The sequence below is a fragment of the Lissotriton vulgaris genome, chromosome 11 (genome assembly GCF_964263255.1).
Source record: "Lissotriton vulgaris chromosome 11, aLisVul1.2, whole genome shotgun sequence".
NCBI lineage: Eukaryota > Metazoa > Chordata > Amphibia > Caudata > Salamandridae > Lissotriton > Lissotriton vulgaris.
The window spans coordinates 10,056,763-10,077,117 of record NC_141699.1 but is presented as its reverse complement, the minus strand read 5'-3'; the positions used below and the strand labels follow the sequence as shown (position 1 = coordinate 10,077,117).

Below are 20,355 nucleotides of genomic sequence, written 5' to 3'. Positions count from 1 at the left end.
ATGGTCAGGCGTCTTTGCCTACGCCTTTCCGCCGATTCCCCTCCTGCATGAGTGCTCACGACGAAGAAAAAGGAACCGCGCAGGATGATACTGATAGCCTCTTGGTGGCCCAGGCAACATTGGTTCACAAAGCTGTTCTTTTTGTCAGAGACCGAGCCAATACCAGCACTGTTGACTATGGAGAAGGAACAAGTGCGGCATCCAGACCCGACATCACTGCAATTAGCGGCCTGGCTCCTGACTACGGAGAATTTCATAGGTTAAACATTCCGGCAGAATGCAGAGAAATCCTGGCAAAGGCAAGAGCTGAAAGCACTAATAGGGCATACAGGATGAAATGGAAAAGATTCTGCCTCTGGTGTCAGAAGAACGAATTGCATCCTCTGTGAGCGGAGGCTCATCAAATCATCCTATATTTACTAAGGCTGGCAAAGTCTGGATTAGCCCATGCCTCAATTAAAGTGCATTTGACGGCGATTTCAAGATACAGCAGAAACTCAGCAGGTCCACTTCTGCGGTCGGAAAGAATTGTGAAGCAATTCATGAAGGGGTTGTTTCGAGTTTATCCACCCATTAGGCCTCCACCGCCTCTATGGCAATTGAACATTGTCTTATCACAACTGATGAAACCACCATTTGAGCCAATTCACAAAACTGATCTAAAATTCCTATCCTGGAAGGTGGCTCTATTGATAGCTCTAACATCAGCCAGAAGGGTGGGAGAAATACAAGCCCTTACGACGCAAGAACCGAATTGCTCCAATTCAAGGAAGCCAGATTGGTGCTCAGAACGAATCCAAAGTTTATTCCAAAAGTACCAATGGATTTCCACTTAAATGAGCCATTAATCCTGAAATGATTCTTTCCCCAACCATCTACGGTGGCGGAGAGGACTCTCCACACTCTGGATGTCCAGTGTTGCATGACATTTTATTTTCAAAAGACAAGACCTTTCAGAAAATCTACACAATTGTTTATGGCTTTTAGTGCCACCAGGAAAGGTTTCCCGTTATCAAAACGGGGAATTGCACGATGGATCTCAAATGCCATTCTATTTTGTCATCTGGCTGCGGAGCAGCCATTACCAGCACGTGTTTGTGCACATTCCACAAGAGCGGTATCAACCTCTACGGCTCTATTTTCAGGCGGCTCTATTCAGGACATCTGCAAAGCAGCTACCTGGTGGAGTATGCATACCTTCACCAGGCATTACTGCCTGAATGCACATGCAAGAAGCGATGTAGCAGTGGGACAAGCGGTGCTGAGGAACATTTTCCAATAACGGTGAGCCTCCTTTCTCATCCCTCCATCCTTTGGTTGGTAAGAAAAGCACATTTTATTGTTGTATGATATTGAATATCTCATTTAAGGGCGATATGTCTCTGTGTATTTTAATACAGTTACTACTATGTGCAAGTATCATGTGTTGCCTATTTGCGAAAAGCAGGTGACAAAAAACAAAATGTACTGCTCGCTATTCTGATTCAGGTATGTGAATCTATGAAAGCTCCAATACTGAAGTAAGAAAACAAGTTACTTACCTGTAACTGTAGTTCTCCAGTATTGGAAACTTTCATAGATTCACATACGCCCACCCTCCTCCCCTGAGAGGCTCACCTCGGATTTGGCACAAACGGTATTACAGCACAAGTGCCCAAAAATCTGAGGGGCAGAAGGTTATCTCAGGAGGGTTCTAGAGGGTGAGTGGCTCTGATTGGCTAAGGGAAAAGTTATGTCCTTTTTTACATAACAAAGGGTTGCAAAAGGGAATGGACCTAAGGCCTTTTTAGGGCGAGCAGACCTAAAAAGCATGGGAAGCATGCTTTGTCTGCGAAGACATCTTTTGTTGGCGTTTTCCGATGAATGTGAGACAGGGAATGTGCACCCGCTTTCCATCGGCGATTTCACCTCGTGGGCGCGCACGCCCAGCCGGCGCCGTGCACATTCCCTGCCTCTGATTCTCACCTAAACACGCAGTCAGGCACACACGCAGGCAGGCACACACACAGACGCAGGCACATACAAGCGCACGCACACACAGCCACACACGCACATGCACCCCCCCCCCCCCCCCCCACAGCCACGCACGCACCCCCACCACTCACGGGCGCGCACACACACACACACACACACAGATACAACCCCCCCTCCCACTCACCGTGCTCTTTCTGATTCGTCCGTGTCCCTCTCTCCCTCGGCAGCCATTGGGTGTGTCTCGGCGTGGGAGCTCCACAGCGCTGGTGGTCACTCGGGACGGGACCCGGGACTTCAGCTGCCTTAGCGCCGGGGCTCCCTCTCCAGCAAAGAGCGCGCATGCGCGGGCAGCCCCCGCCCTCAGTCGCAGCCCAGTCCTGAGAGCTGCTTTCGGTTTCCTCTGTAATGAAAACATGCCAACTTGTGACCAATAAACACAGACCTGCCGACTGGTTTAATCAAGCGCATGAGATTAGGTTAGATTCTCCAAATGAGGGTGTATAAAGAGTCTCTAGCCCCGACATTAATTTACTATCAGCATTTCAAATTCTCACTGTGGTTAATTTGATGATGAAAAATGTGTTTTTCCTTCGCCAGCCCACTGACTTGCGTTGAAGTCATTCAGGACAGTGAATGAGAGAAGGATGCAAAACGTATCAGTCGTTGCAGAGTGCGTTTGGTTTCGTCCTCGTAGCTGGAGTGTTCCTCTCAAATAGGGCGAGTTAGCATGTGTGCCTCATAGTTTTCTTTGCAGTCCCCTCGTGTGTTGTGTTCCATCATGGCATGCTTCTCGTGTCTATATTTCTCAGTCCCATAGTCTTGTCTTGAACCCTTCCACAACTCCAGTTTCAGCTATTTAACCCTGAACTGAGGCAGAGCCTGTATGCGTGTCCGCTGTTTTCCATCCTGAAGCTTCTTGAATTAAAACAGCAATTTCAGTCGGAGCTAGTTTAAGTATTATTTTGCAAAGTAGACTGACATAGCTCAACGATGTTCATCAATCACAGACACGATTTCGCCAAGTTCGCCCAGATCAGTATGCATACCATCAGCCATTCGAGCCCATCACACTCGACCTTTTTGGTTTCTTGGGCCATTTGGGTTTTATCCTTCCTTATAGGAATACTTGTGTATGCACAAACCATTTTGTAAACAGTAGGTGTCGGGGCTGTCCACTCTCCCCGTTTCAGTTAATCCTTTATGACATTCTCATTCTTGCCCAACAGACACCAATGCCATAAACTGCTAACCATCTGAAAATGTATCCTATGTATACAAATTCATAACTTTTTTACATTACTTATATATAACACCATACTTACCTACTTTGTCAAAATGCCAATGCATATATTAAAAATACTTTTACAACGCAAACCACTTTCTATTGCAATATTATTGACTACACCAACTCTCAAACTTATCTACTGCGAGACCTATTGCATTGCAAATGCTTGTTACAGTTAGCTATACTGCTAACCATTGCTTTTTTATATACCAGAGACTCTCGTCTCGACAACGGGGAAATGATTCCGGTATGTGAATCTATGAAAGCTTCCAATACTGGCGAACTACAGTTACAGGTAAGTAACTTGTTTTCATGTCTTAACCACACTCCCCCCCCCCCCCCCCCCCACCCCCCCACCGTTGCACGCTTTTATCTTTTCTTCTCATCGCTGAGAAGCATGTGAACTCATCCCTCTTGGGATTCCTGGAAAATAACAACCTGTTTCATCCCTCACAGACTGGTTTCTGATCACAGCAGGGTACAGAGACCGCTCTTCTGTCAGTAGCAGGGGAAACCAGAAAAATCATTGACGGCAGAGGCTGCATGGCAATTATTTTATTAGACCTGAGTGCAGCCTTTGACACAGTCAACCACCCACTCTTGATTAGTAGACTCAAAGATGTAGGAGTGACAGGAACAGCACTAATATGGCTATAGTCTGTTTTCTAAAAAAAAAAAAAAAAAAATTGTCTTCTTAGTCTTTGAGGATGAGATTCAGTCTAAACAAGTTCCCCTCATATGTGGAGTTCCTCAGGGATCTGCATTAATTCCTACCTTATTTATGAGCTCCCTGGCACATATAGTCATTCCGTTTGGGGTGCAGATTGTCACTTATGCAGACGACACTCGGTTAGTCATCTCCCTGAAAAAAAATGACAACTCTGGACTGGCCCTAACCTCCTGCCTAGATAAAGTGGCCAGATGGATGGACACCTCATATTTGAAACTTAATGGGACAAAAACTGAGATCATGCTTCTTGGCAAATCTGCTCCCCTCAATATAGATTTCTTTTGGCCTTACTGTCTGGGCCCTCCTCCTGTCCTGAAAAAGCATATAAAAAGCCTAGGAGTCATGCTGGACTCTAACCTATATTTTAAGGAACCAGCTCGAAGTAGCAGCCACCTGCTATGGCCTTCTGAGGATGATCAGGAAAATTCTTCCCTTATTACCTCTTGGCCAGAAGGCTGCTAGTACAAGCACTGATCCTGTCACGACTTGATTATGGTAACGCTTTATACCTAGGAGCCCCACTTTCTACAACCAAAATACTACAGACAGTTCAAAATTGTGCAGCCCGGTTGCTCCTAAATGTCCTGAAACGGCTCTCAGCCAAGCCTGCTCTGGCCTCTCTGCATTGGCTTCCAATCCAGGAGAGGATTCAGTTTAAGGCTTTGTGCATTACACATAAAGCACTTTCTTGAAAGGATCCCCGATGATTCTGGCGATGATCCATCCTTACCAGACCAAAAGAGCTTTAAGATCAGAAAGTAAACACCTGATGACAGTTCCAAAAATTAAACTAATGAGAAGTGGAGGTTGCCTTTTTTCATATAACGTGGCCAAAACTTGGAATCGCATCCCCCTTCACATTCGTTCGCAACTAAATCACATGAACTTCCGTAAGCAGATAAAAACCTTCCTTTTCCCCTGGTATGTCTTGAATCCGGTATCTGCGCAACCTTCAGCGCTGGGAGGCCTTCGGGTAACCAGGCGCTCTACAAGTGCTACCTCATTTCTTAATTCATTCATATAGCTTAAATGTTGTCTACGTTGGAGTAAAATGTAGGAGACCTGGTATTGTAGAGAGTGTACATCGCTGTCTTCCAGTACCGAATGTAAACAACCGCCTAAGGGCAGCATTATTAGCGGAGTTATTCTCTTTAACCCACGTCAGTCTAGCTGCTCGTAATAATGAATTGTGTGTAATGAAGTGTCCAACTCCCAGTTATCCCGGAGTGAGTCATGTGTGTAACGTTTACCATTGGAGCATAAGTCCCCTACCTTCTACAGTCCTGCTTCAGTTCATGGTTGGGTGTTGTGGACTTTTGCTACCTCTTTAAATTCTGGAAGATTCCATAAAGGGATCTCTGGAGCAGAAGTCGTCAGCAAGCAGAGTCAGTTAAGGAATCACCGCTAGCAGTGTCTTGCTAATTTAAGAGACCTCTGGTATTGTATAATCAAGGTGACGTTTCCCTGCTGAGCTTGGGTATAGTGATGGTACCCAGCAACATTTCAAAGTTTGCCTCATCTTGGATAAAATGTGCTTGAGAACCATTTCATAGTCCATTGTAGCTGAGCAGCCGTATGGTAGATATTGCACTTTGAGGCTCCCATTCCTGCGCTCCTCTAGTGTTCATGGAAATTTACCTAATGTTTTTCTGTGCCTCTCCTTACCCTATATCAACTGAATCAATACGAGTTCAACTCACTGAAAACATTACTGGTTAATTTGACTGGTACCGTTGCGGAGTAATCTGTGCAATAAAGAATTTTTGCTTTTGCTACACATCCCACCGGTAAGGCGGAGGCCACACTGTCTTACGCTGGCTATCACTTGGCCAATTTTACCTAATATCAGATGGGTTTCCTTATTATATATCTGACGGCCACTACTTAAATGTGTCCATTTCCCATTTTAGTGGCAAGTGGCTAGTCCATAGTTGCTTTGGTTGGCTCACTGGCCTAAAAGGAAAGAGTTGATTTACTCCAGTTGAGGGATGCCTATGTGCCTAGTGCCTTAGGTGATCTCCCATGCCACCGCCCCTCCCCCTTCACTTCCAAGAGACCAACTTCCTAATACAGTTACACTAAAGCTAGTCCTGCGAACTCCTGATGAGATGAGCACTCTTCCGATTCACCCTACTCCGATATGGAGGAAAAACACAAATTGCCTAACCATGACTTTGTCGATCAGTGGAATGATTACGTCATACTGCAGGAAGGTGACTAGTCCTCCGTCCAACCAGATTCTCTTTCGGTTGATATAGGTAATTCCATGCATCGATAGAGCCTTTAAAAAATTAAACCTTCGAGGGTGGGAGAGGGAATGTTTGTTTTTCCTTTTCAATTTACTTTATTACACAGAAGGTTGTACTGATTGTGTTAGGTTTAAATTCCAGGAAAAACCTTTTTAAACTCAATAAAATTCAACCTTCCAATGTCCTGTATGGAGCAACAATGTTTACTATACGACTTCAAGAAGCAACCACCTCAAGATATTAATCAATATCTATATTGGACTTTCTGGTCAGACGGTCGAAATTTATTAACAAACCAACCACAATGTCTGCAGTGATGCCATGTTTGGAGAACACGAATTGAGAAGGCAGAGAGTATTCAATTATTTCTACCTGGACAACTGCCTGCTAAAAGCTCACAGCCTAGAGAAAGTGAACCTGTATTACTTAACACTAAGGGCCATATGTATCAACAACCTGATTTGCGATTCTCAAATAGCAATTTTTTTTTTTAAATCGCTATTTGAGAATCGCAAATAGGGATGTATGTACAAAATCACAATTTTTAGCGATTTCTTACTATTCCTTAATTGCGATTTTGCAAATTGCGAATCTCAATTAAGGAATACTTTGCCATTCATTTCTATGGGCCAGGAGGCCCATAGGAATGAATGGGAAGTTATTCTCAATTTGCGATTCGCAATTTGAGAATCGCAAATTGTGAGTAATTTCAAGGGTGCAGGGGTGTCCAAAGAACACCCTGTTGCACCCCTGAAATTACCATGGGTGCACATATGGCACACATACATGCCCTAATGGCATGTATGTGCTTCACATTGCACTTTGAAAAATGCAAAAAAAGTGAATTTTTCAAGGAATTCACAAAGTACCACCAACTTGAAGTTGGTGGTAATTTGCGATTCCTTAAGGCAATTTGCATTTTTTTTGCTTCTTACATTGCATTTAAGGAATCACAAAATTTGTGATTCCTTAAATGCAATCTCAAAATAAGGAATCACAAATTTTGCGATTCCTTATTTTGCACGCAGTTTTGTTTCATACATACCATTTAGCACTAATGCATTCGCAAACACTGAAATTCTGCAAATTTCGGCATTTGCGAACGCATCAGTGCTTGATATATATGGCCCTAAAACCGCTAAACAACCTAGGTCTTCAGGTCAATGACCAGAAGTCCGTTTCAACACTGGTTCAAAGACTGTCCTTTCATGGAACTATGTTGGACACCATAAAGGGTCTTTCTTTTAGAGTAGGGGTCAACCTATCCAGGTCAATTGCCATGTCCTCAAATCAACCTCAGACCTGATTGCCAGACAAATACCCTCACTATTAGGTTCTATGGCTTCTTGCGCATACATTGTCCCAAACGCAAGGCTGCAAATGAGACTCCTCCAATTCTGTTTAGTGGACCAATGGTGTTGGCGAGAAAACAATTGGGAAGACAAGTTAATTATGACCATAGCTACAAAACCATCACTGGCATGGTAGTGCAGAACAGACAGTTCATTTTACTCGTAAAAATGGCCTTTCAAAAAGAACCTCCATCTCAAATTATACTAACAGATGTCTTTCTACTAGGATGGGAAGCTCAATTCAAGATCTAACAGTTCAAGGGCAATGTACAAAGAGAGAGAAGTTGTACCAAACAAACTACCTCGAAATCTGAGCAGTCTATCCAGCTCTCAAAGCCTTGCTTTCATCTATGAAAGCATCATCCTCCATTCAGATTCAAATACACACCACCATACGGTATTTAAGTGGACAAGGAGGCTCCAGATCTCTTTCGATGCAAGCCCAATCTGAACCTAACAGGAGGACACGTACCAGGAAAAATCTAAATTCCAGGCAGATTTTCTTAACCGAAACTATGACAATTTTTTTTAAATAATTTGCTAAAAGTGGGCGACACCTTCAGTGGGCGACACCTTCAGTAGACTTATTTGCATCAGCAGAAAACAAAAGTGGTGTTCAGACAGCCAGAATAGGGAACTCTAAAGAATGCCCGTTTGATCAAATGGTTCAGTCCATTTTTTTCTCACTTTTCCACCATTAAATCCAACATAAATACTAAAACTTCAAAGGTATCCATCGGAGATGATACTAATAGTTTAAGATTTCCTGAAACAGTGGTGGTACCCAATCTCATTCCAAATGTCCATAAAGCCACTCAAGAGGCTACCATATAGTCTGGACTTACTAAGGCAGAGGTCTTCAATCTGTGGGGCGCGACTCCCAGGAAGGCTGTGGAGTCCTGGGTAGGGGGTGCCTGGAATCCAAAATGTTTGCTACAAATACTTAACACTACTCTCCGATAAAACCTTACTGCTTGCCCACACTACCACAAATAGAGAGTAAAGTGTAATCTACTTTTACCACTGCCTACCTTTTGGGGTTTCACCGGACTCTGCACCCGCTTCTTACAACTATCATTAAGTATACCTAGCTCATATCCTTTGTCAGCCTTTTATAATTATGGACATTGGCATAGATATGAATAATGTCTCCCTTTCATCCTAGAAGATCAATTACAATATTTGTTTAGTTTGGCATGATCATATCCAACACCTATATAAAGTCCATATTAAATATAGTAGAAGCTCCTAGCACGCAGGTATGTATGTGGTTGTTCGATTTTTGGACCCACTGTGTGACATGTTTTAAAAATTGAAGTTTCACAAATTGCAAATATTAAATGAATGTTTTTGAACATTTTGATAATTTTTAGTACAAAGATGATCACACTGCATGTCAATAGAGGACGGATACTTGAGTTTTTCTTTTTTTATATTGAAAGTTGTCACTTTGTCACTATGTAGCTTAGTTTCAATTATTTTTTATTTTATCACTAAGCACTATAACAATTGTGTATTTATCCTTCCCTGCAGGGTAAATGTCGGATGTGGTCCAGCAGAGGAAAGAGTACTTCTTACGGGATTACATGCTGTAGCTGATATCTATTGTGAGAACTGCAAAACCACTCTAGGATGGAAATATGTGAGTAAAAATAGAATTTATTGGCTCTTCTGACTTTTATCTCAAGGTATTATTTCTCTCTTCTATATCATAAGATTATAACTGATTACCTTTGGTGCCGGAGCAAGTCACAACAACGCCTTGTTAGGTAACGTGTGTTCGCGCTGATGGCATTTACTGAATTGGAAGGCAAGTGCTATTTTAAAGTAGGCCTCTCTGATATGGACTTCGAGGACTCTACGTAAATCTCAGACTTTCTCTAGCAGCATCTCCTAAGAAAGACCATGACTTTCACCCCACCATTTTCTGCTCTAACGCCTAAAGTGAAGCCATTGAAAGAACAACTACTAAGGGCAAAACTACTCCGTGCTTATGAAGTGGTTACCAATACTGACATTGAAATTGATATTGGTTAAGAGACGTGATTAATATCTACAACTGCCCATAGCTTTGTTATCTGTCTCCAAGAACAGAAGATGGCTCTGATTTAGACAGTCACTAGAACACAGTTGTTCATTAGATTTCATGATCTGTTTGGGAGTGACTCTGACACACTCAGTTTCCTCATATCTTCTTCTCCCCATAAGGATGACAATAGTAAAACAGTCTGCTTCCGCTAATGTTTCTGGTTCGCCTGTACATCTATATCTGCTGCAGCCATTTTTTTCCATGTATAGCATTAGATCTCCTCAAAGGAGACTTGTGTCTTTTACAACATAGCCAAACTCAATTAAGAGCCGTAATACAATTACATTTTGCTTTACAAACACTTCGAGCAGGTTGCGTGGCTTGGCTGTTTTTCAACAAAACCTCTATCTTCAAGCCCTATAATTTGACATTAACGCAAACCATGGCTAAAAATAATTCACCTGCACCTTATTAATTATCAAACAAATGAAGGGAATATTTTTTTGGGTGCTGAGAAGGTCCTTGTTGTAATGCCCTGTTGTGTGGTTTTACATCGAGTCCTTTCCCACCGATCACAACATTCCACTTCCATGAGTGCCAGAAGTAGAAGTGATTAGGCTGGTACGAGAAAATGCAAAAAACACATCTACAGCATGTGTGGAACCTTCCTTTTTCCCATATGTTTGTAAGTGAAAACAACCTTATGTTTGTCAGTGTTTCTAGCTGCAGAAATCCTCTAGGTCACTCGCTACTGTGTGATTCGGTTTCTCCCCGCAGAATGTGTAACGCTTTGATGGTAGGGTTAAGATGTACCTTATCAGTTACTCGGTTTAATTTATTCCAACACATCACACACTTTTAAATATTGGTTCGTATGTAAATATTAACTAATACCAGCTGTTGGGACCTGGATTCTGGCCAGCTGTACATGATTTCAGTTTTTAATAATATAGTGCTGTGGTATGACTTGGTATCCTCCGCGTCATCATGCTAGAATTGAAACAAAGGATATGCGTTTGGTCAAATTTAGTAAACTTGTTTCAATCTTGTTACAAAGAAGGTGTCTTTAACGTCTCGGCTTACAACTTGCCGGAACTGCCTCAATGATACAAAGGCTGTTAGAAACACAGGGCCTCTCTCGTTTTGCAGCCTTTGTGCATACAGTATTCAGGGTGTTCCGTACAACTAGTATTGTGCACTTTTTAAAGAACATTGGCACACATTCATCTCATTTATAATTCATTGATCATTCATATGCTGCCCATCAGACCTGCAGCTCTAGTGACGTGAATTATCTACACACTTAACAAATAAATACATATTTATTCGGGAGCAGTTGCCACCATAAAAGATACAATCATGCAATAGTAAAAAAACATAATTGCCACAAAAAGAATTCAAGTAAAACACTGCACATCCAATTTAAAAATTAGGATAGAACGCCACTCTGGTCACGGGTGATAGAACAGGGTGAGGCATACGGCACGGCTCAAGATGAGGGGTCTTCAGGAAGAACTACACCTTCAATGGCAACAAGCCTTGGGGTCTTTCGACAATTCCATCAAGATCACGCCGCGCATGATAGATTCTCTGCATTGGTGGTCACAAACAGCGAATCTGGCCCAAGGTCTCACATTCCTGCAAACCATTCCAGACTTAGTCTTAACGATTGACGCCTCCATGGAGGGTTTGGGAGGTCGCCTGCAAGATTTGCAAATACAAGGAACATGGTCTCAAGTGCAGAAACGGCAGCATATCAACAGACTGGAGCTCCGCACCATCTTTCTATCTCTGCAAGCCTTTCTTCCAAGGATTGCAGGTTCCTCAGTGCTGGTCCGCACCAACAATACAACCAGCATGTATTACATCAATAAGCTGGCAGGAACAAAATCAACTACGATCTCACAGGAGGCCCAGGAGTTGTGGGAGTGGATCACGCTCCACAAGATAACCCTGAAGGCCGAGCACGTCCGGGGTCTCCACAATACTCTGGTGGATACACTGAGCAGGTCCTGATCACTCTGTCACGAGTCGGAGCTGGAACAGGTGCAGATAAACTGAATATTCCAGGCTTTGGGCAAACCAGCCCTGAATCTATTTGCAACGAGGGAGAACAAGAAATGCAGATACTATGCCAGCAGGGTTCCCTCAGCTGGGCTCAAGGGGGAATGCCCTGTCCATGTGAAGGTCAGGGATTTGTGCATATGCTTTCCCCCCAATATCATTGATCCCGAAAGTGCTCCGCAAGATGAAGCTAGAGAGTTGCCGACTAATTCTGATTGCCCCCCGTTGGCCCAGACATTATTGGTTCCAGGAACTTCTGCTATTGTCTCAAGCCAAGCCCATTCGTCTTCATCCAACAATGTTGTCACGAGACAGAGGCCAAGTGGTTCATCCAGACCCTCGGTCCATGCACTTGCACACATGGCACCTGATTTCTTAGAGTTTAAGGACCTCAACTTTTCGTAAGACTGTCGTGAGATTTTGGCTAAATCTTGTGCTCTGAGCACAATCAAGACTTATCGCCAAAAATGAAAGTGATTTTGTTGTTTGGTGCGAAGTGAATAACGTTCATCCAGTTAAAGCCCCTGCGGAACAAATCCTCCCCTATTTGCTTTCTCTAGCCTAATCTGGGCTTACATTTTCATCGGTCAAGGTCCACCTGGCTGCTCTTTCCAGATTCAGAAAATGCGCTAAACTTCCTTCTCTCTGCTCATCTTCACTTGTCAAGCAATTCATGAGAGCTTTTTTGCACCTTTCTCTCCGGTGCGAGCACCCCCTCCAGAGTGGCAACTCAACACCGTTCTAGTGCAATTAATGAAACGTCCATTTGAACCAATCCACAAAGCTGATCTTCAATTCCTTACTTGGAAGGTCGCCCTTTTACTGGCTCCGACTTCCGCCAGAAGGGTTAGTGAGATCCAAGCATTCACTATTAAAGAACCTTTTTTACATTTTACTCCGGATTATGTAACCCTTCGAACAAATCCTAGATTCATCCCTAAAGTACCGTCACAATTTCACCTGAATGAACCGCTGAGGTTAAGAACTTTCTTTCCGGATCCATTCAACCCAGCTGAAAGAGCATTACACTCTTTGGATGTTAAGCGCAGTTTAAAATTCTACTTGCATAACACAAAAGCTATCAGAAGTTCAGATCAACTGTTAGTGGACTATCGTCAGGCAACACTTAAAACTGCAGTGACTATGATCGCCAGATGGGTTGCATCTGCTATTCATTTCTGCCATGAAAGGCCAACAAACCTCTGCAGAGGAAAGCCAAGGCTCATTCTACCAGAACTGTTGCATCTTCTACAGCATTGTTTGCTGGAGTGACTCTGGGAAATATCTGCCATGCTGCGACATGGAAGCATATCTACACGTTCACAAGGCATTACTGTCTCCAATCCGCACAACAGGAAGATGCAGCGGTGGGACAGGCCGTCTTACGCCATCTTTTTCACTAAGGTCAGATTCCTATAGATTTTCTTTAAAGTTTTATCTTTCACCGTTTCTCTTTCTATACTCTTGTGTGAATCTATGAAAGATACCAATATTGGATAACTTTAGTTACAGGTAAGTTACTTGTTTTCTTCTCCTCCTGACAGAAAAAAAGACTTCAAAAAACCCTCCTCTGTGCCTTCTGAAGGAAAACATACTAAGAAGATTCCACCTTCAACGACACCGTTGGTAAAGAAACTGCCTTAGTCTTTGTCGACACGCAGCAAAAAGGTACAGTCTTCTCAGTCTTTTCCTACCCGGCGACTGGATAGTCGGCGAGAGTCTTATTGCCTTCTTCGACCACGATGCAGTTTTCATCATCGATGGATGCAACGATGATGGCGATGTTGTCTTCAACTTCGATGATGACAACAGCCGTGGTGAAGACGGCGTCAATGACGACGGTTGTGGTGACGGTACCGACTATCACTATATAACTACATCATCGACGACCTCATCGACTGGGCAAATTTCTGAGGTAATCATGAAACTTCTCATTACTCCAGATCTCACTCCTCCCAGCAAAGTTTCACCTCTGCTGCTTACTCACCTAGAGGAGGATATGGAGGATGAAGGTCCATATGGGTATACACATAGCCCTGAACTGCACATGAAGTGCCAGGACCTAGATTTGGAGGATGGATATGAAGAGCAGGAATATGATCCTCCTCAGGACTTTCATGGAGGTTTCCAAGAGGAGATGGTTTGTATGCCATCCTCCTTGATTTCGGACTTACATCTCATGCTTTCAGAGTATAAAAGGAGATTCTCTTCCGGGGGATCCTCATCAGTAGTCATAAGCACTGAATATTCCCGCCCATGTGCGGGACCCCGGAAACAGTATAAAAATATATATGTAAAAACACATATATCTAACTCCACATATATGTACGTACATATATTATTTTTCTCACACCAATGCAGCTCCTAAAAGAGGCTATCACAATGTAAAACCTTGTACATGTACTGCAATTATAAAGGAAACAAAGAACACATTAAATCAAATATCCTTTGAATTTTGTGTTTTAATGAGTAAAACCACTCATAACTCCTGAAAATTGCTTATAAAAGACATTGTTAGCCTCAGGCTGCATTGAAAAGCAATAACATAGAAAATGAAAGCATTTTCAACCAAAAAACTGGCACTGTGCCTTTAAGGCAGCCCTGACTCCAGGCTTCCCATCATGCCTCAGGGGTGACAGTTAGGTCAGTTGTTCTTTCCAGCTCCTTCTGCCAGGACCCTGGTTAACAACTCCCACCTTTTTCTTGACTTTCTGTCAGACTTACTTGGTGTTTTCTTCAATTTTTTTATCTCACTTGACGGGTTTTTACCCTAGAGAGATAGTTCTACCTTTTTTGGGCTCAAAAAAGGTTAATTTTTTGTCAAAATGCCTTAGGCTCTCTTTGACACCTGCCCTGCCTGTGGGCTTAAGAAGGCTTGGTCAGACACACATCCAGTGTGTATTCGCTGTCTACCTGACTCATGAGGTAGCATCTTGTGTCCACTGCCAGTCCTTGTCATCCCGAACTATCAAGGACAGAGAAAGAAGCAGGATTTATGGAATTTCTGAGAGAGGTAGGTCTCCAAAGAGACTTATGAAGCGGTCGACGTCGAAAAAAGTCCCGACCTGCTCTCCTTCGGCGTCTGGATCGGCGTCGAGGTCTCCAACGACGAAGAAGGTGAGGTCTTCAGCGTCGAAAGTCAAGAAATCTCCGCTGCCATCAACCGGGCGACTTGCAGCGTCGAGAGAGAGGTCACCGTTGAAGCAGGGCGGCTCAACGTCGAGACCTCCGTCGTCGAAGGCTCGGGGAGAGACCTCGACGTCGAAGAAGCCTCCGCCGTCGCCTAGTCATCTTCGCTCGGCGTCTAGGCAGCCTCCGTCAGCGTCTGGTTATCGACGCTCGACGTCGAGGCATCCTCCGTCGTTGCCAGGTTATCGGCGATCGACGTCGAAGCAACATCCGTCGTCGCCAGGGCATTGGCGATCGACGTCGAAGCATCATCCGTCGTCGCCAGGTCATGGGCGATCGACGTTGAGGGATTCTCCGTCGACGACCCATCAGCACTCGACGTCGAGGCGCTCATCGTCGTCGAGGGACCATGGTAGTTCGACTTCGAAGCTTCCTCTGTCGGCGTCACACCATAGACGCTCGACGTCGAGGCATTCACAAGTGTCTGCAGGACACTCGCCATCGAGATAGGAGCAAAGTTCGACGTTGGAAAAGCCTTCATGGACTTCACCTCCTCCGAAGTCGACGTCGAGGCATGGGACTCCAGTAGTTCAGCCTCAACCAGTGGGGCAGCAGTCTCGGAGGTCTTCTGGATCCGCTTCAGCTGCGGAGGATGACCAGGACTCGCAAGTGAGTGACAGTCACGCTGCCAAGCGGAAGAGGTCTCTAGAGCAGAGGGGCTCTCGCAGTCGCTCCAGATCTGCTGCTGGCTCAGGTTTAGACTCTGGCCCGGATTTAAATATTTATGTCGGCCAGCGAGGAATCCAGGCCTTCGCAAAGGGATGCAACGCCTCCATCACGCTCCCCAGTGAAAGATTCAGCTCCAAAGTCGCCTACTGTTAGGCTTTTGCCGAGATGGTATAAGCCTCTTCATCACTGGGCTAAGGACAAGGAAACAGCGTATCGGATGCAGCAACCACTCTCTAGGCCTAGAGAACGGTCACGCTCTCCGGTGAGACAAAGGGAAAGATCACGCTCTCCAGTTCGCCAGAGAGAAAGATCACGCTCTCCAGTTCGCCAGAGAGAAAGATCACGCTCTCCAGTTCGCCAGAGAGAAAGATCACGCTCTCCAGTTCGCCAGAGAGAAAGATCACGCTCTCCGGTTCGCCAGAGGGAAAGATCACGCTCCCCGGTTCGCCAGAGGGAAAGATCACGCTCCCCGGTTCGCCAGAGGGAAAGATCAAGCTCCCCAGTTCGCCAGAGGGAAAGATCACGCTCCCCAGTTCGCCAGAGGGAAAGATCCTGCTCCAGGGTTTGAACCAGCAGGCGTAGATCACGATCAAGGAGCACAAGGAGAGCACGAAGAACTCCTTCTACTTCTTCATCGACACGCTCTCACAGAAACTACTCTCCAACCCTAACAGACTCTCCTTCAACGAGGGTATCTCCGATTGATGATATCTTCACGTTTCAGGACATACTTGGTAGGGGAGCTCTTAAGCTGGGAGTTGCCTTGAAAGCTCTGCAGATCAAGACCTCAATAATTTTTGAAACGTTGCAGCATAGGACTGCACCCAAACCTCTTCTGCTTTTGGTGCCGGGATTATAGAGCCAGTTATGGACGTCTTCTTAACCCCAGCGACGGTCAAGGCTGCTCCGGCGAGGATACTTAAAAAGTACAAATCTCCAGAGGGAGGACGACCCGCTATTCCTCAGAGCTGATCCTCCCCCGGACTCCGTGATAATCGCAGCGGCGAAGAAGTCCAATGCAGTCGCCTCATCCTCCACTGTGCCTCCGGATAAGGACAGTAAGATGCAAGACTCGTGGGGAAGGCGTGTCTGCAATACATCAGCGGCTTTTCTCAAAGTTGCCAATGCAGAAGCCCTCTTGGGGCGGTATGACCGATCCCTGTGGGATTCTCTGCAGCGTTTTGTGGAGAAACTCCCGGCAGAGGATCGTAAGGACTTCGAAGAAATCCTCCGGGAAGGCAGTCAAGTCTCCAACCAGGTGATAAGCGCCGCAGCGGATGGGGCTACCCTAGCAGCTCATGGGTACGCTCATGGGGTAACGGCAAGGAGGCCATCATGGTTGCGCCTAACGGCTTTGAAACCAGAAGCCCAAGCGCGCATATTGAACTTGCCTTTTTCAGGTTCTTGGTTGTTTGGCGCAAGTGCGGACGAGGAGATGCAGCGCATGAAAGCAGAGCAGGAAACTCTCAAGGCCGTGGGTCTTGAGAAGGAGTTCAAGAAAAAATTTTGCTCCTTTAACAAGGGCTCTACAAAGCAGCGGGTTCAAACCCCGAACTGGCAGAAAAGCCAAGATCAGCAGTGGCAGCAGAAGTCCCAGTTCAAAGGGAAGCGTAATTACAAGGGAGAAAGTAATCAACGCCAAGGCAACAATACCGGTAAAACTCAATCCAAACAATGAGTTGTTTCTTCCCCCAGCGCCGTGGACCACTCCAGTGGGGGGAAGCCTGGCAAATCATTTGAAAGAGTGGCAAAGCATCACAAAAGACAGATGGGTGTTGTCTACGCTTCAGAATGGGTACTGTCTTCGTTTCAATCATCTGCCTCCACCGGTTCCCCCGATGTCAACATCAAATCATCAGCTGCACCTACCGCAAAGAGAAGTCGCCACTCTACTCAAAGTCAGCTATCAAAGGAGTACCGGTCTCTCAGAGGGGAAAAGGGGTGTACTCCTGTTATTTTCTGGTCAAGAAAAAAGGACAGAAGGCAGAATACAGTCCCATTCTGGACTTGCGAACACTGAATCTGCACGTCAAAAAGGAAAGATTTCGCATGTTGGCGCTTCACCAAATATATCCACATCTCAGGAAGGGAGATTGGATGTGTTCGCTGGTTCTTCAAGATGCTTATTTTCATGTCCCAATACACCCCAGTCACAGAAGATTTCTTCTGTTCAGGGTGGGGACCTCCCACTATCAGTTCAAAGTCCTACCGTTTGGGTTGAAGTCGGCCCCTCTGGTGTTCACGAAGTGTGTGGCAGTGGTGGCAGCTGCTCTACGCCGCAGAGGGGTCTTCGTGTACCCATACTTGAGCGATTGGCTGGTGAAAGGTCCTTCCCCAGTCAGCTTAAGAAATCAGTTCCAGGCTTGTATACAGCTCTGCCAGAGACTAGGGCTACATGTCCACTTCGGAAAGTCAGACATTCAGCCCACCCAGAGAATCCACTTCCTTGGAGCTCTGCTAGACTCCGAAGCAGGAAAAGTGTTTCCTTCGGAGGAGAGACAATCATCAATCACCCAGAAATGTCAATTGATTCTTCGCGGCAAGGTTCAGAAAGTACGCAAGATTGCCTCCCTGCTAGGGTCGATGGCGTCTTGCATTTTCCTGGTCCAGAATGCCAGACTTCAAATGCGTCCTCTTCAGCAGGATCTGGAGGACAAATGGGATCAGCAATCGGCTCGCTGGGACGATCACATCCCCATATCGGACGCAGCTCGAACTTCTATTCCGTGGTGGACAAAAGCTCAGAATATGCAGGTGGGAGTCCTGTTCCATCAACCTCCCCCTGTGCAAACACTGATCACGGACAATTCCCTTCTGGGATGGGGAGCGCACATGGGACCAACATGGGACCACTGCAGGTGCAAGTTCAGTGGTCACACAAGGAAAGTACTTACCATATCAACATGCTGGAGCGGAGAGCAGTCCACCTAGCTCTCAAAGCGTACCTCCCCTCAATCGAAGAGGCATCTGTGCGAGTACAGACGGACAACAACACCACCACAATGTACTACTTGAACAAGCAGGGGGGGAACGCGCTCCCGGACGTTGTCGTTGGAAGCGCAGAGGATCTGGTATTGGCTTCTGGCTCTCAGGTTGTCTGTCACGGCGGTTCACCTTCCAGGAGAACAAAACGTGAGGGCAGATGCTCTAAGCCGTCATTTCGACAACTAGGAAGTCTGGGTTCTTCACGACTAAGTGGTAGAGGAACTTTTTCAATCCTGGGATCGTCCCACCATAGACCTGTTCGCGGACGACCAAAACGCCAAATGCCAAAGCTTCGCCTCCAGATTCCACCGGCGAGGCTCGAGAGGGAATGCTCTTTTGATCGACTGGTTAAACAAATTTGTGTACGCCTTTCCACCTCTCCCGTTGATTCCGAAGGTGGTGAGCAAGCTAACACACTCGTGCACAACAATGATTCTGATTGCTCCCGATTGGCCGAGGCAGTGGTGGTACACGGACCTGCTTATGGTCAGTGACTCCTAACAAGAGGCTACCATGCAGGCCGGACCTGTTGTCCAAGATGGACCGGAGGATCTACCATCCCATCCCAACCTTCCGTCACTGAGCTTGGCAGCATGGCTCCTGAGGTCATCCAATACGGCCATCTAGGTTTGCCAGAGGATTGCATGTTCATTCTGAAAGAGGCAAGGCGTCCTTCCACCAGACATTCGTATGCATGCAAGTGGAAGAGATTCTATATGTGGTGTATACAGAATAGTCATGATCCGATCAAATGTCAAGAAGTAGCAGTTCTTCCTTATTTGTTGGATCTGGCGAAAGCAGGTTTAAAATTTAATTCCATCAAGGTACACTTAGCGGCCATAACAGCTTTAGGCGGTCATCTTCTCAAACCTCATTTTTCCAGCTAACATCTGCCAAGGACTTCCTGCAAGGGTTGAAAAAAGTATACCCCCTCCAGTGCATCCTCCTTCTCCACCCTGGGAGTTGAACCTGGTGCTATCAAAGTTAATGGGTCCTCCTTTTGAACCCATTTACAAAGCTACTTTACAACATCTTTCATGGAAAGCGGCTTTTTTGGTGGCTATCACGTCATCTCGCAGAGTGATTGAGATTCAAGCCCTCTGTGCATCAGAACCCTATACGGTGTTCCATTTGAATAGGGTGGTGCTGCGGACGCATCCATTTTTTCTGCCTAAAGTGGTGTCAGATTTTCATGTAAATCAGACCATCTCTCTGCCCATTTTTTTTCCAAATCCAGGGTTTTGAAATTCTATTTTGACAGGTCTAAAGTGATTCGTCATTCGGATCATCTTTTCGTTAATTATGGATCGATCAGGACAGGCCATGCTGCCTCCAAACGTTCCATTTCCAGATGGATCGTTTCATGTATTAAACTTGCTTACCAGCTAGCAAAAAAAACCCTGACGTTTTCTCCCAAAGAGCATTCCACCAGGGGGAAGGGCTGCGACTGCGGCTTTTCTCAATGTGCCCATGTCTGGGATCTGTAAGGCGGCGACCTGGCGGTCCGTCCATACATTTACCAGACATTATTGTCTTGATTCCGACACGAGAGCAGATACCCAAGTAGGCCAAGCCTCCTTGCGGAATCTGTTTAACAGCCAGTCTGGGCTGTGATGTTGGGTCTTTTAAGGTAGAAGATGTACTTCTCATTTACCTGCAGGTGGTTGTGGGGCTTGCTATTCTATTCAGTGCTTATGACTATTGATGAGGATCCCCTGTAATCCTAGTTCTCTTCCAGGGGTATCCTCATCAAAGTCATAAGCAACCCACCCGCCTCCCCAGGTAAATAAGAGCTGTACGTTTTTTATATTTGTATTTCGCCCTGACAT

General features: G+C 45.4%; 1 protein-coding gene across 1 annotated transcript in view; it reads left to right on the top strand.

Moving 5' to 3' along the window:
• The window catches only part of YPEL1 (yippee like 1), a 111,616-nt gene that overhangs the window by 82,980 nt on the left and 8,281 nt on the right, over nt 1-20,355 (top strand). Inside the window, exon 4 of the mRNA XM_086942652.1 lies at nt 9,124-9,232. Coding sequence (XP_086798778.1) covers nt 9,124-9,232 — 109 coding nt within the window. The remainder of the gene's footprint in view (nt 1-9,123; nt 9,233-20,355) is intronic.